The sequence below is a fragment of the Mesoplodon mirus genome (genome assembly GCF_964341445.2).
Source record: "Mesoplodon mirus genome assembly, chromosome: 13".
Lineage (NCBI taxonomy): Eukaryota > Metazoa > Chordata > Mammalia > Artiodactyla > Ziphiidae > Mesoplodon > Mesoplodon mirus.
In genome coordinates this window covers 42,666,847-42,689,297 of record NC_138989.1, presented here as the reverse complement: position 1 = coordinate 42,689,297, position 22,451 = coordinate 42,666,847, and the positions used below count along the sequence as shown (strand labels likewise).

Below are 22,451 nucleotides of genomic sequence, written 5' to 3'. Positions count from 1 at the left end.
TCACTCCCAGGCATGCATGGGCATGTGTGGGTGCACACACCCATATACACATGCATGCACACAGTTGGAATTCCCAGCACATCAGGAGTCCAGAGCTTTGGTTCCTTTTTTGATGGGGAACCACAAAATTACCCCTCTCTAGGCTTCTATTCTGAGCCCCTTTGGTAAGTGCCCGTGTGTTGCTAACATCCTTTGTGGTCTCTGGATACATGTCTCCCCTTCTTAGATAAAGAAAAATTTGCTAGCAGACAGCCTCCAGCTTACCTCTCCCTGGCTTAAGTTCAAAAGTCTATTAGTGGGCTTCCCTGGTGGCACAGTGGTTGAGAGTCCTACTGCCGATGCAGGGGACATGGGTTTGTGCCCCGGTCCGGGAAGATCCCACATGCCGCGGAGCGGCTGGGCCCGTGAGCCATGGCCGCTGAGTCTGCGCGTCCGGAGCCTGTGCTCCACAACAGGAGAGGCCACAACAGTGAGAGGCCCGCGTACCGCAAAAAAAAAAAAAAGTCTATTAGTTATTTCTAATAACCTTTTAATACTGCAGAAGAAGTATATGTACGTTGTAGGAAACCTGGAAAAATAGACAAGCAAAAAGAAAAGTTTCAACAGTATATTCCCACCACTCAGAGATTGCCGATGTTAAAACTTTAGTGCATAGGCTTCTGGGTCTTTTGCTATGCTTATTTCAGACAATATCTCTACCTTTCCATTTTAATAAAATTTTATTTCCTCTAATACTGCAACCATATTCAGATTTCCCTGGTTGACCCCCAGAATGTCCTTTCTATGTGGGTTTTTTTTTTTTTTGAACCAGGGATTCTTTATTTTTTATTTTATTTTTGGCTGCATTGGGTGTTTGTTGCTGTGCGCCGGCTTTCTCTAGTGGTGAGCGGGGGCTACTCTTCGTTGCAGTGCGCAGGCTTCTCATTGTGGTGGCTTCTCTTGTTGAGCACAGGCTCTAGGCGTGCGGGCTTCAGTAGTTGTGACACGCGGGCTCAGTAGTCGCGGCTCACAGGCTCTAGAGCACAGGCTCAGTAGTTGCGGTGCACGGGCTTAGTTGCTCTGCAGCATGGGGGTTCTTCCCGGACCAGGGATTGAACCCCTGTGCCCTGCGTTGGCAGGCAGATTCCTATCCACTGAGCCACCAGGAAAGTCCCTTCTGTGTGGTTTTTCCAAGCTGGTATCTGATCCGAGACCTCGATGAACCTAGTTATGTCCCTTCCTTTTATTATCTAGCATAGTCCCTTTTTATATGATGCTGACTTGCTGAAGAGACCGGGCCACTTGCCGTACACAATGTCCCACCATCTGGGTTTGTCTGGTTGCTTTGTCATGTGAGCTCATTACGCTAACCTCTCATTTCCTGTAAACTGCAACTTGTATCTAAAGACTTGATAGGTTTAAGTTAAATATTTTGGTGAGAATACATCTCCAGTGATGTTGGGTACTTCATATTGCGTCACATTAGCAAACACATGTGGTTGAGTCACCACTAATGATACTAGGAGTGACCATTCATTCAGGGTACGTTCTGTGTTCCTGTAGTTGCAGCAGAAATTATTCCTGTCTAGCTCAGAGTTTCTCAGCTCACAGTATTAACCTTTTGAGCCACATGATCGTTGTGGTAGGGCTGTCCCATGCATTGTCGGATGTTGAGTAGCATCCCCGGCCTCTACCCACTACATGCCAGTAGCACCCAACCCCTCCCAATTATAGAACCAACAGTGTCTCCAGACATTGCAAAATGTCCTGGCTTAAGGAAAAGAGGGAGGAAGGATTTATGGGAAGGATTCTTGTTTATCTCACAGAATTAGTGGGAACATTCTCTCAGGGGTGGAGACACCAGGGCAGCTCTGAGGACCTTGGTTGTGGGAGTCTGTGGGCTTCTAGAATGCTGCCCTTAACCTGGCTCTGCCCCAGCAATGCCCAGGGTCTCTCTCCCTTTTTATGGTTCCACAGAGAGACCATCTGATTGGCTCTACTTGGCTCCGATGCTGGTGCTTTAGCCAATCAGCTGCGGCAACACAGCCATGGCTTCTCTAGGTACTCATTCCTGAGGAACGAACTTTCTCGGAGGAGGCAGAGTGCTGAGTGGGGAGACCACCCCCCCCACAGCCGGAAGTTTCTGCTTTCCTAGCACCTGAGAGAGTGCCCACTCGGGATGTCGGCCCCCGCCCACGGTCTCAGCTCTGCCACCCAGAGTTGGCGTCCCTGCTGCAGAGACTGTTGCTCCTGGTATGCCTGCGAGGCCCACTTCTCTCCCTCTCCCCAGGACACTCCCTCTGACGCAGGGCAAGCTGCAGTAACCAGAGGTAGCAGCCAGCGCCAGCGCCCTGTCAGATAGCATCCCAGCCCTGGCCACACACCAGGCTGTGGCTTCCAGGTGCTCATGGATCTGCCCTCGGCACCCTGTCATTGTCACCTGTGGACACTTTAGCTTTTCTCTGGGAGAGTCAGAGAGGTGGGGGTGGAGACAGTGGCCGGGTAGAGAAGGGACCTTGCCACCTCTCGCGTTACCTTCAGTAGCCATCAGGGCTGGGCATCCTTGGCCCAGGAAAAGGGGTGGTCGGGAGGGGCTGGAAGATGGTGTTCAGATCGTGCTGAACAGGGAAGAAGACTCCTGGCCGGAAGTACCGAGTGATAGCAGGGCAAAAGGAGCGACTGGGCCAGTCCTCCTGGGCTTTGAAGAAAAGGAAGGGGTTTGGGGTGGGGGAGAGCAGACCAGGTGGAGCACAGAGGAGTTTCAGGGCAGTGAAACTACCTTGTATGATATTATAATGCTGGATGCATGTCATCAGACAGTTGTCCAAACCCACACAGTGTTCAACAGCGAGAGTGAACCCTAACGTGAGGACTTCGGTTATGATGTGTCAGTGTAAGTTCATAGATTGTAACAAATGGACCAGTCTGGTGGAGGCTATGGGTAGCCCGGGAGGCTGTGCATGGGTGGGGGGAGGGGGCGTATGGGAAACCTCTCTACCTTCTGCTCAGTTTTGCTGTGAACAAAACTGCTCTAAAAAAAGAAAATTGAAAGGAATGAAAAATGGAAGGAAGACAGGGAGGAAAGGAGGGTTACAGAGCCAGAGAAATTAAGAGCCTCAGAGGTCCCAAACCTCACACACTGAAAAAACTGTGAGGGCCCACCTCCCCCTAAAAAACAAATTTTTTTTTTTCTTTTTTTTTGCGGTAGGTGGGCCTCTCACTGTTGTGGCCTGTCCTGTTGCGGAGCACAGGCTCCGGACGCGCAGGCTCAGCGGCCATGGCTCATGGGCCCAGCCGCTCCGCGGCATGTGGGATCTTCCCGGACCGGGGCACGAACCCGTGTCCCCTGCATCGGCAGGTGGACTCTCAACCACTGCGCCACCAGGGAAGCCCAACAAATGTTTTTAAAGCAAAGTTTTATAAGGATCTGTTTTTGTTTATGATTACTACATGGATGCTATTGTTGAAATGTAAAATATAAAATCCTTTCATTTCTCCTCGTTTTCTTGGCGCCTCCTCTTTGCAGGTGCCCAGATACATACATACCCTGCCTTCTGGGGAACCAAGCACGGCCCGAGAGACCCGGGAGCAGGACCCCCTGTCCCGAGTGCGGGTGGGAGAAGCTTCTAGAGCTCCGGGGAGGAGCTGGATGCATTCCTCATAGAAAAACCCACTTTGTGCCCATGGTACCTAGCATGGCCGCTGCACATAAACAGGTCTTAAAATGAATGAGTGAGTGGCTGAGTTGCCTTTTGAGGGGAAGGACCTGTGAAACTTCAAGTACATTAGGCGTGAAATAAGCCTTTCAACGGTTTTGTGGAACTAGAAGCCGTGTGTGGTAGGCTGAGTAATGGCTCCCAAAGGTGTCCACATCCTAATCCCCAGAACCTGTGAATGTCACCTTATGTGGCAAAAGGGACCTTGCAGATGTGATGAAGTTTAAGGATTTGGAGATGGGGAGATTATCCAGGATAACCCAGGTGGACCCAGTAGAACCACGGGAGTCCTTAGAAGTGAAAGAGGAAGGCTGGAGGGTCAGAGTCAAAGAAGGTATCAGGAAGGAAGTGGTGTGATGGTTAGCCACAAGCCAAGGAATGTGTGGGCAGCCCCTGGAAGCTGGAAAGCATGAGGAACCTGATTCTCCCCTAGAACCTCCAGAAAAAAAGGCAGCTCTGCCAATACCCCGTCTTTGTTTTGTGAGACCTGTTTCAGACTTCTGACCTCCAGAACTGCAAGAGAATAAATTTGTGCTGTTTTACAGCACCAAATTTGTGGTAATTTCTGACAGCAGCAGTAGGAAACCAATACACTGTGTATATCACTTTCCTCCCTGTATGGAAAATGTCTTCTGAATTCAAATATTTAATCAAGAAATAAGCTTTTGAAGAATGGCCCATCTGCCTTTTGGAGGCCACCCACGTTTACTTTCCCGTTCCGTGTACTTCTCTCCAAGGTCTCAGGGAAGCCCAGTGTATTCACCTGTAAAATGAGATCTTGATCTTTCTGCCTCTCAGAATTATTGCAAATCTCAAAAAAAAAATTCTTTTTTATTTTAAAAATATGTACTCTAGGATTTTAAATTATTTAAACAGGATAATAGGTCTGTGAATAACCTATCTTTTACTGAATATGAGGCTAAGCAAGAGATATGGTTGATGCTGTCTTAACGAGAGAAGGTAAAATCAGCGTGGGAGCAGAGAAGAGTAATGGCTACTAGAACATTCTGGACTTGCTTTGCTGAAAGCAGACACGGATGCTTTGGATTCACTTCCTTCAAAAGAAGAACTGGGGACAAACCTGCTGCAGCCCCATAAACGCCTGCCCAGTTCCACCTCGTCCCTTGGGAACAAGAGGCTGAGTCGTGTAGAGTTTGTAAAAGCCAATGAAAGGAAGGTGGGCATCGTCAGATAGGAACTGAGTCTTCAGGGAAAAAGACTTCAAAAGATTGAGATACCAGAAGAGATGAGCACAAGGCCCGAAAATCTAAAAGGAAACAGGATAAACCCTAAACAACGTGAAATGTAGACAGTAAAATTATATGATCCTGACTGAGGAAGGAAAGGAGGCTGAGGCTTCTGGAGAGAGTGGCCATGGAGACTGAGTCTGTTCTGCAGGGAGTTCTCGGATGAGACGGGAGGCGGGCGTTAGGAAGCGGAGAAGGACGGATGTAAAGGAGCCTGCCATGAAAAGCACAGCCAGCGTGAGCTTAGCTGTGCAGAGAATGGTTACAGGGTGACCTTTCTGGTGCTTGGGCCGGTGGAGGACGATGCTGGGAGGCGAGTCAGAGTGGGCAGCCGATGGCCACGCCAAGCGCACACGCTCAGCTGTTCTCCAGCCTTCCCTCCCTAGCGCAGAGGGCGGCCCCGTCCTGCAGACCAGATGGTGCAGCGGGAAAGGAAGAAGTGGAGCCGAGATAGTCAAGAGACAGTAAAAGAACACCTGGCAGCTTGAGGTCGTTCAAGGCTAGGCCTGTGAGATGACGTCCCGAGTGCAGGATGACCTTCGGGAGAGCCCTCTGAATCCTTCACTTTCCCGACCACTAACTAGCAGGGTCCTTGAGCCGCCCTGAGCAGGGCCAAAGGGCTGATAAGGCCAGTGTTTCCCTCATTTTCCAAGAGCGGCTAATGATTACTGTGAGCAACATTATGTAGGGAGGGACTGAGTCCATGGCGGACTTCAGAGTGGATTATTACACACTTGACTTGTGAACTCAGAGGAAAAAAGGAGGAGGGCAGAGTCAGCGTAGGGGGGATTTGTGACCCAGGCCCTGTTAGTCTCATTACTTTGGGGTTATGGTAGACAAACTGGTAGATCAGGGCGTTTGCACAGACACAGGCTCATACAGTAGCGGGGCTGGAAACAACTTGAATGCGATTGATTCCACTCGCTTGACAGGTAAGTACACTGGAGCCCTAAACAGTTAAGGGGACTATCTGGCAATATGGCGACTTGGAGACCCTCCCAGACCTCCAGCCTTTCCCCTGGAGTCCCACCCAAACACACAGTATTTCAACAAGAATCTAACAAATGCCACAGTTATGGGCTGGATTACAGATTGTATAACCACTTGGCAGCCAGAATCCAGAGACTTAATTTATTAGCTGACTGTCAGCCTGAACAAAGCCCTGTATGTAGCCCTGTCCTCTCAGTACTTTTAGAAATGATTCACACATAGAAATAGGACACCCAGTTCAAAATGACACAAAAACGAGAGGGAGACCAAGAACATGGGTGAAAGAATTTGAATTTTCTCAATACCTTGGAACAAACTCAGAACCTACAGTATGTAATTTAAAGAGGGATAAATAATGGAGGACTTAAAATTTTTCACAAAAGCTGAATGAGGAAGACCTAGCTCCATAGCAGCTTTGTGGAAAAGGTGTAGGGATTTCACTGTAAGCCGAATAAACAGAATGTGAATACAGTAATGAGACTGTGGGGATGCCAGGAAAGCTAATATGACCTTATGCCATGTGGTGGGCAGAATAATGCCCCCCAAAGACGTCCATGTCCTAATTCTTGAAAGCTATAACTATGTCACCTCACACAGCAAAGGGGATTTTACAGATGTGACTAGATGAAGGATCTTGAGATGGGGGGATTATCCTGGATAATCCAGGTGGACCCAACTTACTCAAACGATCCTTACAAGTGAAAGAAGGAGGGGAAAGGGTCAGAGTAAGAGGAGGAGATGTGACAACGGTAGCAGAGCGGGGAGTGATGCAGGACCAGAAGCCAAGTGGTGCAGGCAGCCTCTGGAAGCTGGAAAAGTCAAGGAAATGGATTCTCCCCTAGAGCTTCCAGAATAAACACAGCCTTAGTGACTCATCTTGGACTTCTGATTCCCAGAACTATAGGAGAATAAGTTCATGTTGTTTTAAGCTACTAAACCTGTGATAATTATTACAGCAGCAACAGAGAACTAATACAGACTGCATTCATAGCAGTTTCAGTGTCCAGCCAAGCAAAGGTGGTGCAGTGCACTCATGAGATCACATGTGAAATGTTAGGTTCCATTCTGGTTTGGGTTTTAGGCAGCATGTTGACAAATTCAAGTACAGTTGACCCATGAACAATGCAAGGATTGGGGGGCCAACCCTCCTCGCAGTTGAAAATCTGCATAAGATTTAATCGGCCCTCTGTGTCTGCAGTTACACATCCGCGGATTCAGCCAACTGCAGATCATGTCGCACTGTGGTACCTATTTAGTGAAAGAAGTCCACATGTAAGTGGACCCGTGTAGTTCAAACCTGTGTTTTTCAAGGGTCAGCTGTACGTACTAGATGTTGAAGAACTTCGAAGTCATAACAAATGAAAAGGAGCTGAAACGATGGGGTATTTTCAGCCTGAATAATATTTAGACATAACAGTTGTCTTCAAATGTTTGAAGGGTTAACACGTCAAAGATTAAGATCACTGAAACCCCAGAGGGCGGAATTAAGAACAAATAAGTTGAAGTTACCGGAAATTCAGGTCATTCTAACAAAGACATTCTAACAAAGACAACAATCACAGCTTCAAAGTAAATACTGTGCCTTGTTAGGTAGTAAGCTTTCCACCTCTGGAAGCATTCAGTCAGAGGCTGAATGATCACTACACAGTGATATTAGAAAGGATTCCTCCTTGACTCCAACGGTCAAGGTTGGTCAAGAAGACTGCTGTGAGCACTTTTAAGATCTGAAGACTTGATGTGATGGCATGTTTTTCACTGGAGTCCAGATTCTTTTTCATGCTAAAATTTGGAATTAAATCTCACAGGAGAATAAAAAGCAGTAGCAGAAGTTCTCACTTCTATTGTTTGTGTAACTCTCAATACTGTTTAAATCTCCTTGAGAGCTGTCATCTTGATGAGTAAGTAAGATATTAAGGTCAGTATGTCACAGTTGGTGGACTTCACAGATGGCCAGGGCACAGTAGTGGGGTCCCCAGGTTGACCAGGAGGAACCTGCAGTTCCCTCACTCCTACCCTCAGGCTGGGCTGGGCTGGGGGCTCGGTTCTGCCCTCAGAGCGACCACACCGCGGCGTGGTTCTCAACACCTCAAACCGAGCAGTACCTCCTGTGAGACAGGAGGCAAGCAGGTGAAATGAGATGATGGGAGCAGTGGGCTGCTCCCCTGCAGGGAGCCAGGCTCCTGTAGTGATGGGGTTGCTAGGAGACGACAGAGTAAAGCAGCAGCCCCTTCTGCTGACCAGCGTCCAGGTCATGTCTCCCACCTGGCCCGAGTTGCTCAGCACGGAAGGTAGACGATCCAGCTAGGGACCCACTCACGCTTTCTTGCCTCTCCACGCTGTTTTCTGTGGAAGCCTTGAATAATGCTCCAGCTGTTGATCTGCAAGGACAAGCAAAGTGCCAGATAAAGCAGCTCTCCTGAAGTCGTGCCCTCCTATGCTCCGTCCCGAGGCCTCTGGCGGCCCTCGAGCCCTGGGCTCAGGCATTGGCTCTCCTGCAGGCACCGGGCACCGCCTGCCAGCCCCAGCCCATGGAAGGAAGGCGAAATGCGTGTCAGTTGATTAACATGTTCTCAACCAGCGTGTCTGGACAAGTGTCCACGCACCTCACAGCCAGAGATGATTGTGGCCGTAGCTACGTTTAGACGTAATCCTGACCTGCTTGGTAACTCTCTTCCTACGCTGCTGCCTCCCCGCCATCCTCTCTTGTCCTCCCGTTCAGTGGCTTGTGTGTGTTTTAATAGATACTTTTTTAAGACAAGAGAAAAAGAAACCACGCCCAAGACTGGGTGGCTACGTTTTAGAAGTGGACTAGTTTCCTTTCCAGCACATCTGCCTTTCGGGAGCCCAGGCCTGAGGTGCTCTCACTTTGTTTGCCTCTCTCACTTTGTGATGGGGGCACCGAGGGCTGGTGGAGGGCAGTGCGTCCTCCATCGGCCTCCCCCAAACCATCACCCGTCCCGCAAGTTTAGGTAAAAACAGCATGCGTGCCCTCCAGGTGCCCATCCACCCGCTCTCCAGCCCCACCTCCACCATGGCCCTGCCCCTCCCCCTCCTGTGAGACGTTCTGGAGCTGCCACCGAAGGTGACAAGGAGCATAGGCTCCTGGTGAATGGTGCACAGCTATGCCTCCCTCGCCTCGACCCATATAGGCGTTCCATCCAGCGGCCATAAAGTGGATTCTCACGGACACAAACTGTAAACACCCAAAGGCATTTTTCTACAAAAAGAGAAAAGTCTTGGTGAATCCTTTCACATCCTAGTTTTCTCATCTGCAAAATGGGAATAAAAATGGTTCCCAAGTCACTGGGCCATTATGGGGATTTCATGAAAGCACTTGGAAGGGTCCCACCTGCCCCTTAATACCTTTAGCTCCTATTATAATCACTGAATGAATGAATGAATGAATGCAAATTGAGTCTGTACGAAAGTGTCATATAAGTGAAAAATTTACACCCAGATTTGATTATTGAAGTAACAGGGGTGAAAAATTCACCTCTCATATGTGGACATTTTTGGCACCTTACGTTTGCATTTCACACTGTGAAATACCTTTTTTTTTTTTTTCAGGACTACACTTTGTTATATGAAGAGGCAAAATATTTTCAGCTTCAGCCCATGTTGTTGGAGATGGAAAGATGGAAACAGGACAGAGAAACCGGTCGCTTTTCAAGGCCCTGTGAGTGCCTCGTGGTACGTGTTGCCCCAGACCTCGGAGAAAGGATCACGCTCAGCGGTGACAAATCCTTGATAGAAGAAGTGTTTCCAGAGATCGGCGACGTGATGTGTAACTCCGTCAATGCAGGCTGGAATCACGACTCCACACACGTCATCAGATTTCCACTGAATGGCTACTGTCACCTCAACTCAGTCCAGGTATAGTGTCGTCACACACTGTGTGGCATCGAATGTTGCTCTTAATGCTGTTATCTTGCCTTCATGTGGTACCTTTCCTCCAGAGAGCTGGAGAACCCTCACATGGTTGGGGGCGTCAACTGTTCACCCCTCTACAGCAGTCATTCAGTCATTCCACAAACATTTATTGAACATCTACTGTGTGCTGGGTGCTGGTATGAGCACTGGAGGTACAGAAGGGAAGAAAACAGACAACAGCCCTCTTTTCGTGGAAAAGAGGGAATTATATTACGGGACTGGGGGTGGGAGGGTGCAAACAATAACCAACCTCAATGATGGGCAGGTAGTGAGAAGAGGATGCCTAGGGCAGGGTATCCTGGCAGGGGGAGCAGAGACCGCTGAAGCCCCCAGGGTAGGAGCACGTGCTTGACATACTGAGGAGTATCAGGAAAGCCAGCGTGGCTTGAAGGGAGTAAAGGTGGGGGGGTTAGTGCAGAGCCCCCCCCAGGGACAGATGGTGGAGTGCCCCACAGAGGGTGGGAAGAGCTCTGGGATTCTTTGTTTTGGTTTCTTTTGGGTTTGATTCCCTTGCTTGTATGAGTCAAATGGAAAGCCATTTGAGGATTTTGAGCAAGAGAGTGACACGTTGTAACACGTATTTGAAAGTGAATATTCCAGCAACAGGTGGAAACCAGGGGGAGCAAGGGGACCAGTTAGAAAACTGGTCCAAGCAATAACTGAGGAGTTTCCGACTCTGAATATCTATTTTTTTTTTTTTTTTTTGGCTGCGCTACGCGGCATGCGGGATTTTAGTTCCCCGACCAGGGAGGGATTGAACCCGTGCCCCCTGCAGTGGAAACACGGAGTCTTAGCCACTGGACTGGCAGGGAAGTTCCAAAGTAATTTTGTTTGTTTGTTTTTTGTTTGGGAGGCACCGCACAGCTTGGGGGACCTTAGTTCCCTGTCCAGGGATTGAACCCGGGCCCTCGGCAGTGAGAGCGCAGAGTCCTAACCACTGGACTGCCCTGAATATCTTGAATGTAGAGCTGACAAGGTTTTCTGACAATGGCTCTGGGTTGTAGGACAGAAGCAAAGATGACTAAGATTTTTGATGGAGGAACTGGGTGAATGGAATTAGTGTTTTCTGAGATAGAGAAGTTTATGGGAGATGAAGACTTAAGGGCAGAATTCAGAAGTTTGGCTGACAAGGTGTGAGGGGCCACGTGCCTTAGACGATGGTGATTGTGGTCACCGTCATAACTGACGCGTGCCAGCCCTAGGCCAAGCGTCGTCCGTGCTTGTCTTCTTACACCAACCCTAACAGGTAAGCACTGTAAATTCCGTCTTGCTGATGAGAAAACGGAAGCACACCTGGGTCTTGACTCCAGGTCTGTGTGATTCAAAACGATTTGAAGTCAATGGAGTGAGGGTTTGGGGGCTTTTCTCTGTCTTTTTAATTGGAACGGGTCCATGGCTTTATTCAGTATTGAGCCAACAAAACCTCTCCCCAAACTCCAAGACTAGAAGCACCCACTCTACCATTCTGCCTCTTGAGGACGGTTTCATAACTACTTATCATTTTAAAATTTTGTGACCAGGTGTCTAAGAGTAGAGTAGCAGGAAACTGGCAGACACTCAGCCCTGGGCGTGCCAGAGGAAGGCACGCACCCCAGTAGGCAGCGGGTGGCGCCTGGGCTGTGCAGGCCCGGAGTCGCACCCTGGACCTGTACAGTTCCTGAGCGGGGCCTCAGAGATTTAGAAAAGCCTCTAGAGCCCTGAAAGCCTTTGCCCTCCTCCCCGCGCCCTGCCCCGCCCCCCGCCCCCAGCTCTCTCCAGACAGCATTTCATGGCTTCTCTAGGGCCCCATCCCTAGGGCCACTGAATAACTATCAGAAATTCACAAGCCTGACACGTTTCCCAGTCATTCGAGTCTGATCAGATGTGGATTTCCATCTGGATTAACTTCGACATATGACATGGCCTTGCGAGCTCCTGCCCCATCTAGAGGGCAGGCACCATCTTCTAGGCGTTCAGAGGCTTTGGGATAAGGCACAGGAGCCCTGATAGCTACCCAAGTGATTTTAATATTCCCAAATGATCACTAACTTTAAGGAACTTTGCTATTAACGAGTTGTGGCTTAAAAAGGAACGGTCAAGAAACGTAAGCTATCTGCATTACACTGGAATAAGCTTTACCATCTTCAAGGTAACATTGGATCATATTGAATAATTATCAAATGCATATTAGACCCTCTGGGGAGGAAGCTTAGGGACTTCCTTATATTAGCAATTTAGCAACCTAACAACACTGAAAGACAAACGATATCAGAGTTAAGTTCTTTATTCTTCAGCTTCCTCTACCTTTGTAATTTCTCTCCTGATCAAGGCAAAAAAATCCTTTCCAAGGCAGTGGCTTGGCCAAGCAGGCTGGGGTGTTTCTTGCTGACAAGCTACATTCCTGCCTCTACTGGGGAAATCTCCTGAGAGCGAGCTGTTCACCTTTTTATTCACCTGCCACCAAAGCACATTTTAATGTGCTTGATTCTGAACTTAGAGATTGTTTTCTTCATAGTGTCGTTCTGCTGCCTGGTGTGCATATGCATTGTGAATTTATGTACAGAAGTAGACACTGCAGGGAAGAGTGTTCATTTTGTTCCCATAAGGACTTGTTTCTTTTTTTTTTTAATTTGCCACCATTTGAGGTTTTAATTTTTAGAATGCATACTCTTGCTTTCCCATCTCATCTAGTTAGCTATTTTGCAAAATAGCAGATTATATTACATGCAAAAGTAGCCAACCAAAAAATAATAATTCAAAAAAAGACATAGTAAGGATTCACTGTAATTACATTTTGAGAGTTACTTGGTAACATTTCACTTTGTTCCAAAAATTTAAAAAATTTGAGCCAGGCATTTTTTCTAAAGTTATGATTGAGTCATCTTGCCTTTAGAGTGGTGTAGATATAATTTAATTACATCCAGAATCCTGGCAGGGAACATTTGCAAGTCTAATATTTGTTGGATTCCTAAAGAAACAGAATGCTCTAGATCAGTTTCCTGTATTTCTGCGTATCTGAGAGTTGCAGGAAATGTTTCCTGCATTCAAGAGTGTCAGACAAGTAGTGACAAACCCAGGGATCTTTCTGGCATTAGGTATTTGATTTCAAAGTCAGATTATATGGGTTATGTTTGTATGAGAAGTTTAGAACACCTTTACTTTTGGATGTTTTTCTAATGCAGATCATATACAACCATTGCATTTATTCTTGCCTCCCTGGATACACCCAAGGCAATAGAACTACTTCAAAAGCCACAAACTTGAAAAGCTGTAGATAAACCTCGACTGTCTTTAATAGTCCATTTCTTCTGCTGTTAAAATTGCATCCGTCTTTCAAGCTGAAATATATTAACTCAGTTTCATGAAATTTGAACAATGGCCCCAGTCAGGAGTGAATGAGTTGAGGCTGAATCACCGATGGAGTAAATTCAGATACTATCACTGTCTCTCCATAGTCTTTATCATCTCATCGAATATATGTTAGTGGTAAATGAGCTTTGAAATGTGAACCCTCTCTTTCTGTAGAGAAGGTGGAGTTGCACATTGCAAAAACCATGGGATTTGAGGCCAAAGAGACCTAAGTTGGAAATCCAATTCCATCACTTACTAGGAGTGAGCCTTACTTTTCTCATCTGTCAAATGGACTACCTCCACCCATTATGCAAGGTGGTTGTAATGAGTAAATGAACTTGGCACGTGTAAAGCTAGGGTGTAAAGGAACATTTTGGGTATTAAAAGCGTTTGCTCGCTCCCTCCTGCCCTGTAATCCAGACTTTTGTTTGAAAGCAGAGAAACAGAGAGGTTTAAGGGTTGGATAAGATGAACCAGAGCTGCACATGATCCCAAACTTTGGGACAGTCTTTGGGCTGTTTATGTGGCCAAAGGACCTAGCTCACCCCTAACTGCATGCTTGTATCGGTCCCTCGCAGGTGCTCGAGAGGTTGCAGCAAAGAGGCTTTGGAATCGTGGGCTCCTGTGGGGGAGGAGTGGACTCATCTCAGTTCAGCGAATACGTCCTGCGGCGGGAACTGAGGCGGACGCCCCGTGGACCCTCTGTCATCCGGATAAAGCAAGAGCCTCTGGACTAAGTGGACGTATTTCTTATGCAAAAAGGAGAAAACATACACAACAAATAATGCAAATAAGAAAGGGACATTTATGTGCAGTTGGGACAGCAAACCAAGTCCTGGACCTAAAATTGAATAAAAGACACATTTATATCCAATAGAGACCACACCTGTATTCATATGGGAACAATTGGAATAGTGATATCCTCAAGGTGTACAAAATATATAAATATATATATATATATGTCAAAAGGTAGGAAATGCAAAAAAAGGAAAAAAGGTGGCAGTTACAGTTGGTGCTGTGATGGCCGTGAAGTGTCCTGGGCCTCCCAAGGCCTCTGACCAACAAACAAGCCACAAGCAGTGAGGACGCATCTCCTTACAGTTTCCATTGCCAACAGCCATCCATTCATTCTTTTTCCTTTGTCCTTCTTTTTCCTTTTTTAAAGAAACAAGAACACTTAGAATCGCATTTCTTTGCATATGGAAGTTTCACGTCTCTCTTTAGACGGGGGACTGGGCAGGACTTCAAAAACAACTCTCATGAGCACACGGCGTTCGAAAGACGTTAGACATGAAATTTTAAATGTAGTTTGTACAGAAGTCACACTTTTTTGTCCGCCTCACAGATGTGAACATGACTTTGTTTTTAAACCGATCAGTTTTGCAAAGGGGCCAGAATTATTACTTGTTAGAGTTGCTCCAGTTTGAGTCTGCTGCTTTCCTACAATTTTTCAAATTTTATAATGTATTAAATACAATAAACTCTGTTTAAAAAATAAGGTCTGTGTGAAACACACGTGTTGGGGTGAGGCGGTATTAAAACGAAATTTTTCTATTTTAAAATTCTCTGTGTCGAACATTAAAAAGAGGCCTAAAAGCTGAGGCCAGTGTTGAGATCCAAACCCACTAAAGGATAAGGATGTCGACCCTCCTTCTGAACAGTTCTGTTACTGCTCAGTGTTAGGTCGGGTGCTTTGTTATTCTGCATTGGTTAGCAAGATAAACCTTCCTTTCTGTGAGTTTACAAATTTCAGTTCTCTCTTTCTGCAGAGCGAACCACGCCCAAACTTAGCAGCTTATAATATTTTCTTCTCTCTCTTGATTGTGTGATCCTCCTGTGTGGGTTGGCCTGCATGTGATGTCATCTGGGGCGTGACCAGGGCGCCAGTCCCCACTGGCTATGGGCCTCTTCATGTGGTTTGGGCATCTCCCAGCGTGGGAGCTAGGTTCCAAGAGGGAGGGAGGAAGCCACGGTTCCCCGGAAGGCCAGGCCTGGAGCTACTCAATGCACTTCTGCAGGAATCTGTTAGTTCAGCAGATACAGAGCCAGCCCAGATTCAAGGAGGGGCAGGGGATAAAAACACACCTCCTGTAGGGGAGAGTGCCAAAGAAGTTGTAGCCAAATTGAATCTACCATAACACCTGTCCAAAAAAATCCAAAAAGTAAGGCATTAATGGCTTTGGAAGAAGTAGGGAAAAATCTCAGGGCCAGAATGATCACTTTCTTATTAGCCAGAGAGGCGAGAAACCGGAGATGTCAGTACCACTTTGGAATCAGGCCCTCAGCTTTTCCAGGGTATTAGTGATTCTGAAGACGACTCTGTCAGCGCTGCCACCACCTTTCTTCCTTACTTCCTCTTCCTCATTCCAGACACTCAAAATAAACCTGGCATGATGATAAGATTGACAGGTAAACTATAATGTGTTTCTGAGGCAGAGATGTTCTTGTGATGCACCATTTCCATCCTGAACTTTCTTTTTTTAAATTAAAAAGTCTATGCCTGAGGACACTAGTAATAAAAATATTTGGGGCTTCTGAAACTAAAGGTAAGCGTTAATGGCTCCAATCACCCCCCTGAAACACAGAGGCAGCCCAAACACTGAATTACTCTAATGACTGCCAGCCAGGCTTTCACGTGGTTGTTTAATTTCCCCTTATTGGCGACTAGTACACACCACTGTATCAGATGGAGACAGCCAGGGCTGCTCCCACCGGCTGCTTGGTCATCCGCGTCTGCTGAAAGGAAAACAAAATTGCTCTATGATTTTACTGGTAATCCATTCTCAGTGGGTAAAATTTCCTAAAAGCAATAAAGCAAGGGCCCCACTTTGGGACTTTCTGCTGGTTATTGTCATCAGTGAACATTTACCCAGCACTCTCTCTGGGCAGTTAGTATTGTCCCAATCAAACACTCCACAGAATTATGTGTACTTTGTTCTTTTCTGAGCTCTTATGCCCATTTATACAACTATAACCCAGTTGTGCATTCTTTCTACAGAAACTCCAATCCATTTCAACAGAGCAAACACGTCAGATGTTATGTTCATGTTTTTAGGTCTTACAACGAATAGATTCCCAGACACCAAAGTACTTCAGGAAAGAGCTGGTCAATCAAAATATAATTGAGTTACAATCTTATTTTTTTCCCCTACGTTTAATTATCCAGTATATAGGGTTATCCATACTTCACCAGTTGTCCAAATAAGGATATTTATAGCTGTGCTTATTTTCCCCACAGAGGATGGGATCAAGGCTCAGCACTGCATTGATTATCAATGTCTTTAGACCCTAATTTAGAAAGATTTTCCCTTTTTTTTTTCTTTTTCTTTCTTTCCTTCTTTTCCTGTCTTCCATGACATTGGTCTATTTGGAAAGTAAGAGTCAGTTGTTCTGGAGTTTGTTGCACAATCTAGATTTATCTGCTTGGTAGAGTCAAGTTAACTTTTTTGCAAGAATACTGCATAGGGATGTTATTTCCTCATTACATCACATCACAAGGGTCTGTTTGGCTCGTAATGGTGATGATAATTTTATTTATATTTTTTGTTTTTATTTTTTGTTATTGTAGATCTTATTGCATGTCAGTTGTGGTTTTTCTTTGGTGGCGGTAATTCTGACCACTCAGTTGAGGTGACAGTCACCAAATTTCTCCAATGTAAAAGCAGTTCGTCCCTTTGCAATTAATAACTAATCTATGGGATGAAATTGTGAGATTGTAAATACCCTGTACCTCAACACACTTTCACCTGATGGTTTTAACACTCATTGGTAATCTTCTCCTGAATCAGTCATTACTTTGGTGGTTATAAAAGTGTACTCTTAAAAAAGCTACTATTGCCTGAACCTTTGGTATTTGAAATAACCATTTTTTTTTGAGCAAAATACATTTCTTTAGTCTAAGTCACACTAACTATAATCTTTGACCTGCTCTTTACTAAGAAGTATTTTTAGAAAAAGTAGAATGAAGCAAAGCCAGTTCTTAACTGGTTTCTAAATATTAGGTGAGTTTTCACATAGTAATAATAATCGCCATGCACTTGATGTTTTCTCTGCCCAAGGCACTGTGCTAAGTACTTCACCTGCACATAACTCACTGAATCCCTATGACCACACTAGAGGTTGTATTATCCCCATTTTTCAGTTAAAGAAACTATTAAGCCATCAAGTAAATGATATGATAAAGGCTAATGTTCAGTTAAGCTTTCTAAGGAGGGCCCAAAACAAAATATTTGAGAAAAAGTAAGTTTTCATGTTGTAGTAGGATGATGAAGAAAGTAGATTATTAGCTAACAGCATTTTCTCCTTAGAATGGAGATGTATTCCTATATTTAAATATTTTGATCATCCCTCACAATATATTGGGCTCTTGGTTTTGGTGATACTCTGAGGATTGCGACATGGTTTCTGCCATGGGGTACTGGGGAAGGGGGTGTTCCCACACATCAAGCAGCAGAATTAGGGCCTGTACCCAGCTAACCACAGTACAAGGCACTATGGATGGGCGTCACATTTACAAACCAACGATTATAGAAATGCCAGATGATGAGGTTCACATCTGGTTGGGGAAATTAGAAAAGCATCACAGGGGAGGTGGCACCTGAAAGATGGGTAGGCTTTCACAAGGAAGGGGTATAGAGGGAGGGCGGAGGCTCCAAGCTGGGAAAGCAGGAAGCAGGTTCAGAGAATGTTGTGGATGCAGCTGGCTTAACTGGGATGTGAAACATGGCAGAAAACGACAGTGGACTGGGGGTTATCTTGAGTACCAGGCTGGGGGGTGGACTTGATTCAGCAGCTTTTGGAGGATCATAGGAGGTAGGCACTGTGGATATTCACCTATGGGGTCTGCGGACTGGAGTGGCTGGAACAGTGTCGGCGTGAGGGGCAGTTGAGTGGCTGTTTTTCCAGTTTATCCATTTATGACTACTAACCAGGTTAAGAGCTGAGAATTCAAAGATGTATGAGAAAATAAGACATCACCTTGGGCATCAGGGTGACAAACTCAGATACCTACAAGGGCCAGGTGAGTCTCAGAAATTAGGAAGCAGACAAGCAGGAACGCGTGCGCCCCACTCAGAGGGGCAGCCCCTCCTCCACTGCAGCAGGTACTCCAGCAGAACAAGAAGCCTGTATCCTTCAACTTCTCATTTTTCTAAAAAACCTGGAAATCTAGATTTTTGTGTGAAATCTCTAACTGTGAATGTTAGAACAAACTCATTTTTTTCCCAGGTGTACAGACCAACCAAGCAAGATATCTGCAGAGTTTGTAGCTCTGAAAGTTATGAAAATAATAAAAACAGTTTTAGACATTCTAGAAGAATTCCATTTGGGTAGAGTCATAAGCGATGGCACCAGAACTAAATTGTGTGAGAACATGACTTTTATAAAATACGGAAATTTAAGGCAAGCTTTCAGTCATATATCATTTGATCATAAAGATTTAAATCCTGGTGTATAAATGCCAATAGTGATTATAAGCTACCTTCATTCCATGCTTTCCACATGCCAGGCACTGTGCTCGGGGTTTTACAGATGTTCTTCTGTCCTCATACTAACTCAAGGAAGTCGGCATTATTATCCCAATTTTACAGAGGAGAACATTGATATGTTAAAAAAAAAAGTGCCAAATTCCACAAGACACTTGGAACAACACGTTCTCACACACACACACACACACACACACACACACACACACACGTCTGATGAATACCTTGGACTCAACTCTTTCTTGTTTTCTAATTCATGCAAAAAATGATTTTTCTCTGTCATTGGCAACTTCAGTAAGTTCGTCATAAAGGCACTAGACAAAAGTGTCGCTGCAGTAACTTACTGGCTCTAGGGTAGGAATTACTAAGCCCTGAGAAGTGTTTTCTCTGACTTTGTAACCATCAAGCAACTCTTCTCAATAAAAGCTTACATTGATTATGTCCCGGCTCCCCCAACTTGCCCGCTCTAAGACACACAAAAGGCACTTGTTAAAGTTACAGTTTCCAGTCCCTCTCCCCAGCCCCCAATCTCCCCACCAATGTCTTGAATCTCAGTCTCCAAGTGAAGAGCCCAAGAAGCTGTGTTTTAACAATGCCCATCACAGGTGACATTTCGATCAGGCAAGGTTGGAAATTACTGGGTGATATCACTGTGTCCCTCAACCTAGACTAAGAATAGTAGATGAGAACCTTCTGCGGGTGCTTTTGTGACTTGCCTTCTTATGACTTCGTTGATATTGGTTAAACAATAGTTGGCCCCTTCCATTGATTTGAAGGCCAGATTGAATACTTCCAGTGGAGTTAGTGGGGGTGGGGAAGTACTTAACTGAAATTTAACCTGAAGGCCCTCATCCTTTCCTAATTAGGGAGAGAACTACCTGATCCTGCAGAAATTGTCTATCAGCTACAGAATCCTTTCACCTCCTTTTAACAAGCTACCTGAGGTTTGAATGAACAGAAACCTTACAGGAGAGAATTACCACAGCATCTGCCACGTGTAAAAATAGCTAACTACAGGTGTGCAGGAATCCGACGTTTCCCGTATATTTTAATTTGTGTGAGTTTCTTTGAAATTTAAATGATGATTTTTCAACCTTCAGAATTTGAAGAGGTATGTAAATCTATAACCCTAACCAGTTTAACACAAAAGCCCTTTGTATATGCTTAAAAAATGCTAGATTCAGGGCTTCCCTGGTGGCGCAGTGGTTGAGAGTCTGCCTGCCAATGCAGGGGACACGGGTTCGTGCCCCGGTCCAGGAAGATCCCACATGCCGCGGAGCAGCTGGGCCCGTGAGCCATGGCCGCTGAGCCTGCGCGTCCGGAGCCTGTGCTCTGCAACGGGAGAGGCCACAACAGTGAGAGGCCCGCGCACGGCAAAAAAAAAAAAAAAAAAATTGCTAGATTCAGAGAGCTCAATTGACTGTATTTCCCATGGCTCCAAGTTCATTCTCCCTCTCCCCACCCCCTCAGCTTCCTCTTTCTCCCTCACTCTCAGGGTGAAACCCAGTGTTTCATCACTCCTCACAATCTATCAGATCGTGCTTGTCAGAATTCGGAACAGACAGTACAGGTATTAAATTATACTGTTGACTAACAGGACTAAAAAAGCCAGAGCAACGCTTGCTGTGCATTCCACTCAAACTCTGGAACTTGTCTCAGAAAGCCTGTTCTGGAAGCTGAAAACCAAATCTTTGTCACAGAAGCCTCACCTTAGCTGGAAAAGAAGCAAGATCAGTAGGGACAGTTGATTAAATCAACTGAGGCCCCAAAGGATCACTTAAAGATCTGCAGCTTGAGCCATCTATTCGATGCCACTGGTTTTTTTGGCCACACCAAGTGGCTTGCGGGATCTTGGTTCCCTGACCAGTGACTGAACCCCCTGCCCTTGGCAGTGAAAGCGCAGAATCCTAACCACTGGACCGCCAGGGAATTGCCTCCACTGGTGTTGCTATTAGTCAGCAATAATGGGCAACTGGATTGGCAAGAGAAAATGATGGGAGATGGATTGCTGGGGGGCCTTAACGTTTCAGTTTTGCATCCATTATTGCTCTGTATTTGAAATGGTATTGTGTTATTTAAAATACTGTTGTCTTATAGTCTTATTCTCACATATGTGGTCTCTTAATATCTATAAATACCAGAAAATTCAGAGTTTTGTTAAGTAGGTTGCGTATTCATGAAAATAATTCAGTTATAGCTCTTACTTTAAGCAGAGTAGATATATTTCTACAACAGAACATTGACCTATATAATCTTTTCCCTACTGGCATCATAATTGCAAAATCAGAGTTATTTCTCATAGCTCCAGAGTCAGGGGAACTACATACACATCCCCACATCCTTCCTTCCTGTAGCTTTTTGCCTCTGTCCAGTCTGCATTAACCATCCTTCATCCCCGTGCCCACTCCTTAGATATTTTCTTCCAAGCAGAAATAGTCAAGTGATGGATCAAAATATGTCCATACAATCACTAAAAGCTTTTGTGTTAATATTTAAAATATACAAAGGAAGTGACTTACCTAAACCCAAAACACTGACAAAGCAGGTGGTATTTCGTGGGGTCCATGGGAAAGCCCTATGGCAATGTGAAGCCAGGTCACTCATTTCTCAAATTCTCACTCCAAGGTGTGAACATCTTTTTCTGTGTATCACTGCTCTTCTTGGGCTCCTGTCTCTCCCTGGGTGATCTCATCCATTGATGGCTTCCCCATCACCTATGCTTCAGGCCCAACTTATTCCAGAGCTTCAGGCAGGGTAGGCAGCTGCAAGGACACAGTGACAAGTAAGCTATGGTCCTGCCATTCGACTTTAGTTAGGCAAGTGAGTAAGATGTAATCAGATCACTTCAATATATTCTGTCATAACAATGACAGATGTAGGGTCTGTACAATGTTTCCCTTTCACTATCCAGAACTGAACTTATTTTAGCCCCAGCCCTGTCCTTTCTCCTTTTAAATTTCTTATCTCAGTTCAAGATGCTCTCTTCCATCCAAACCAGGCATCCATTTCCTGACCTCTCCATTCTAGTTGGTCACCAAGTTCTACAGAAAGTATCTCCTAAACATTTCTCAAATCAGTCTCTTCCTCTCCATCCCTACTACCACTTCTCAATGTCATAGTATCAACTCCTCTTCCGTGGACTATTTCCATAAGATCTTAATTGGTTTTTCTGCCAGGAATTGGGTGTGTCATCCCCCAAATGCTTCTTCCACTTTGCAGCCTCTCACTCCCCTCTTAAAAGCCCAGCAATGTCTCCTCATTGCTTTCAGAATCATCTTGTTTCCTTAGTATGGCATCCAAGGCTCTCCTCGACCTAACTCTCAGCCTCATCTCCTGCATAAGTACAGGAGCTTTTAGCTCCCCCATGTGTCTTATTGTTTTAAGTCTTCCTGTTTTGAAATATATTTATCATCTTATTTGCTTAATCACCTTCCCCTCATCCTTGAAGATTCCCTTTACCTGTTGCCACATTCCCATGGGCTCTTCAGCTGAGCGACCCTTCTTTATGGTCCTAAAGCATCCTATTTGTACTTTTATTATGGCACTGATCACATAATACTGAAATATTTATTTACGTGTCTACATCGAATGGCCAAACTTAAGATCGTCAATGGGAGAAATCTGACTTATTTCTGTCACACCTAGTGGATGCTAAAGAAATTATTTGTTGTGACAGATGAAATAAACAAATGAAGTCTATTATTCCTAGAAAAGGCAGAGTCTGTGTTTTCATGTTACTAACCCCATCACTTGGAGAGACTGTTTATCCGCATAAG

The 22,451-nt window shown here is 45.5% G+C and overlaps 1 protein-coding gene across 5 annotated transcripts in view; it reads left to right on the top strand.

Annotated features, from left to right (window-relative positions):
• The window catches only part of KCTD1 (potassium channel tetramerization domain containing 1), a 90,397-nt gene extending 76,331 nt beyond the window's left edge, over nt 1-14,066 (top strand). For all 5 annotated transcript variants that reach the window (XM_082641731.1, XM_082641730.1, XM_082641728.1 and 2 more), the window contains 2 exons: nt 9,500-9,805; nt 13,771-14,066. In XM_082641731.1, coding sequence (XP_082497857.1) covers nt 9,500-9,805; nt 13,771-13,929 — 465 coding nt within the window. In that variant the 3' untranslated portion in view covers nt 13,930-14,066. The remainder of the gene's footprint in view (nt 1-9,499; nt 9,806-13,770) is intronic.
• The last annotated feature ends 8,385 nt before the right edge of the window (nt 14,067-22,451 follow it).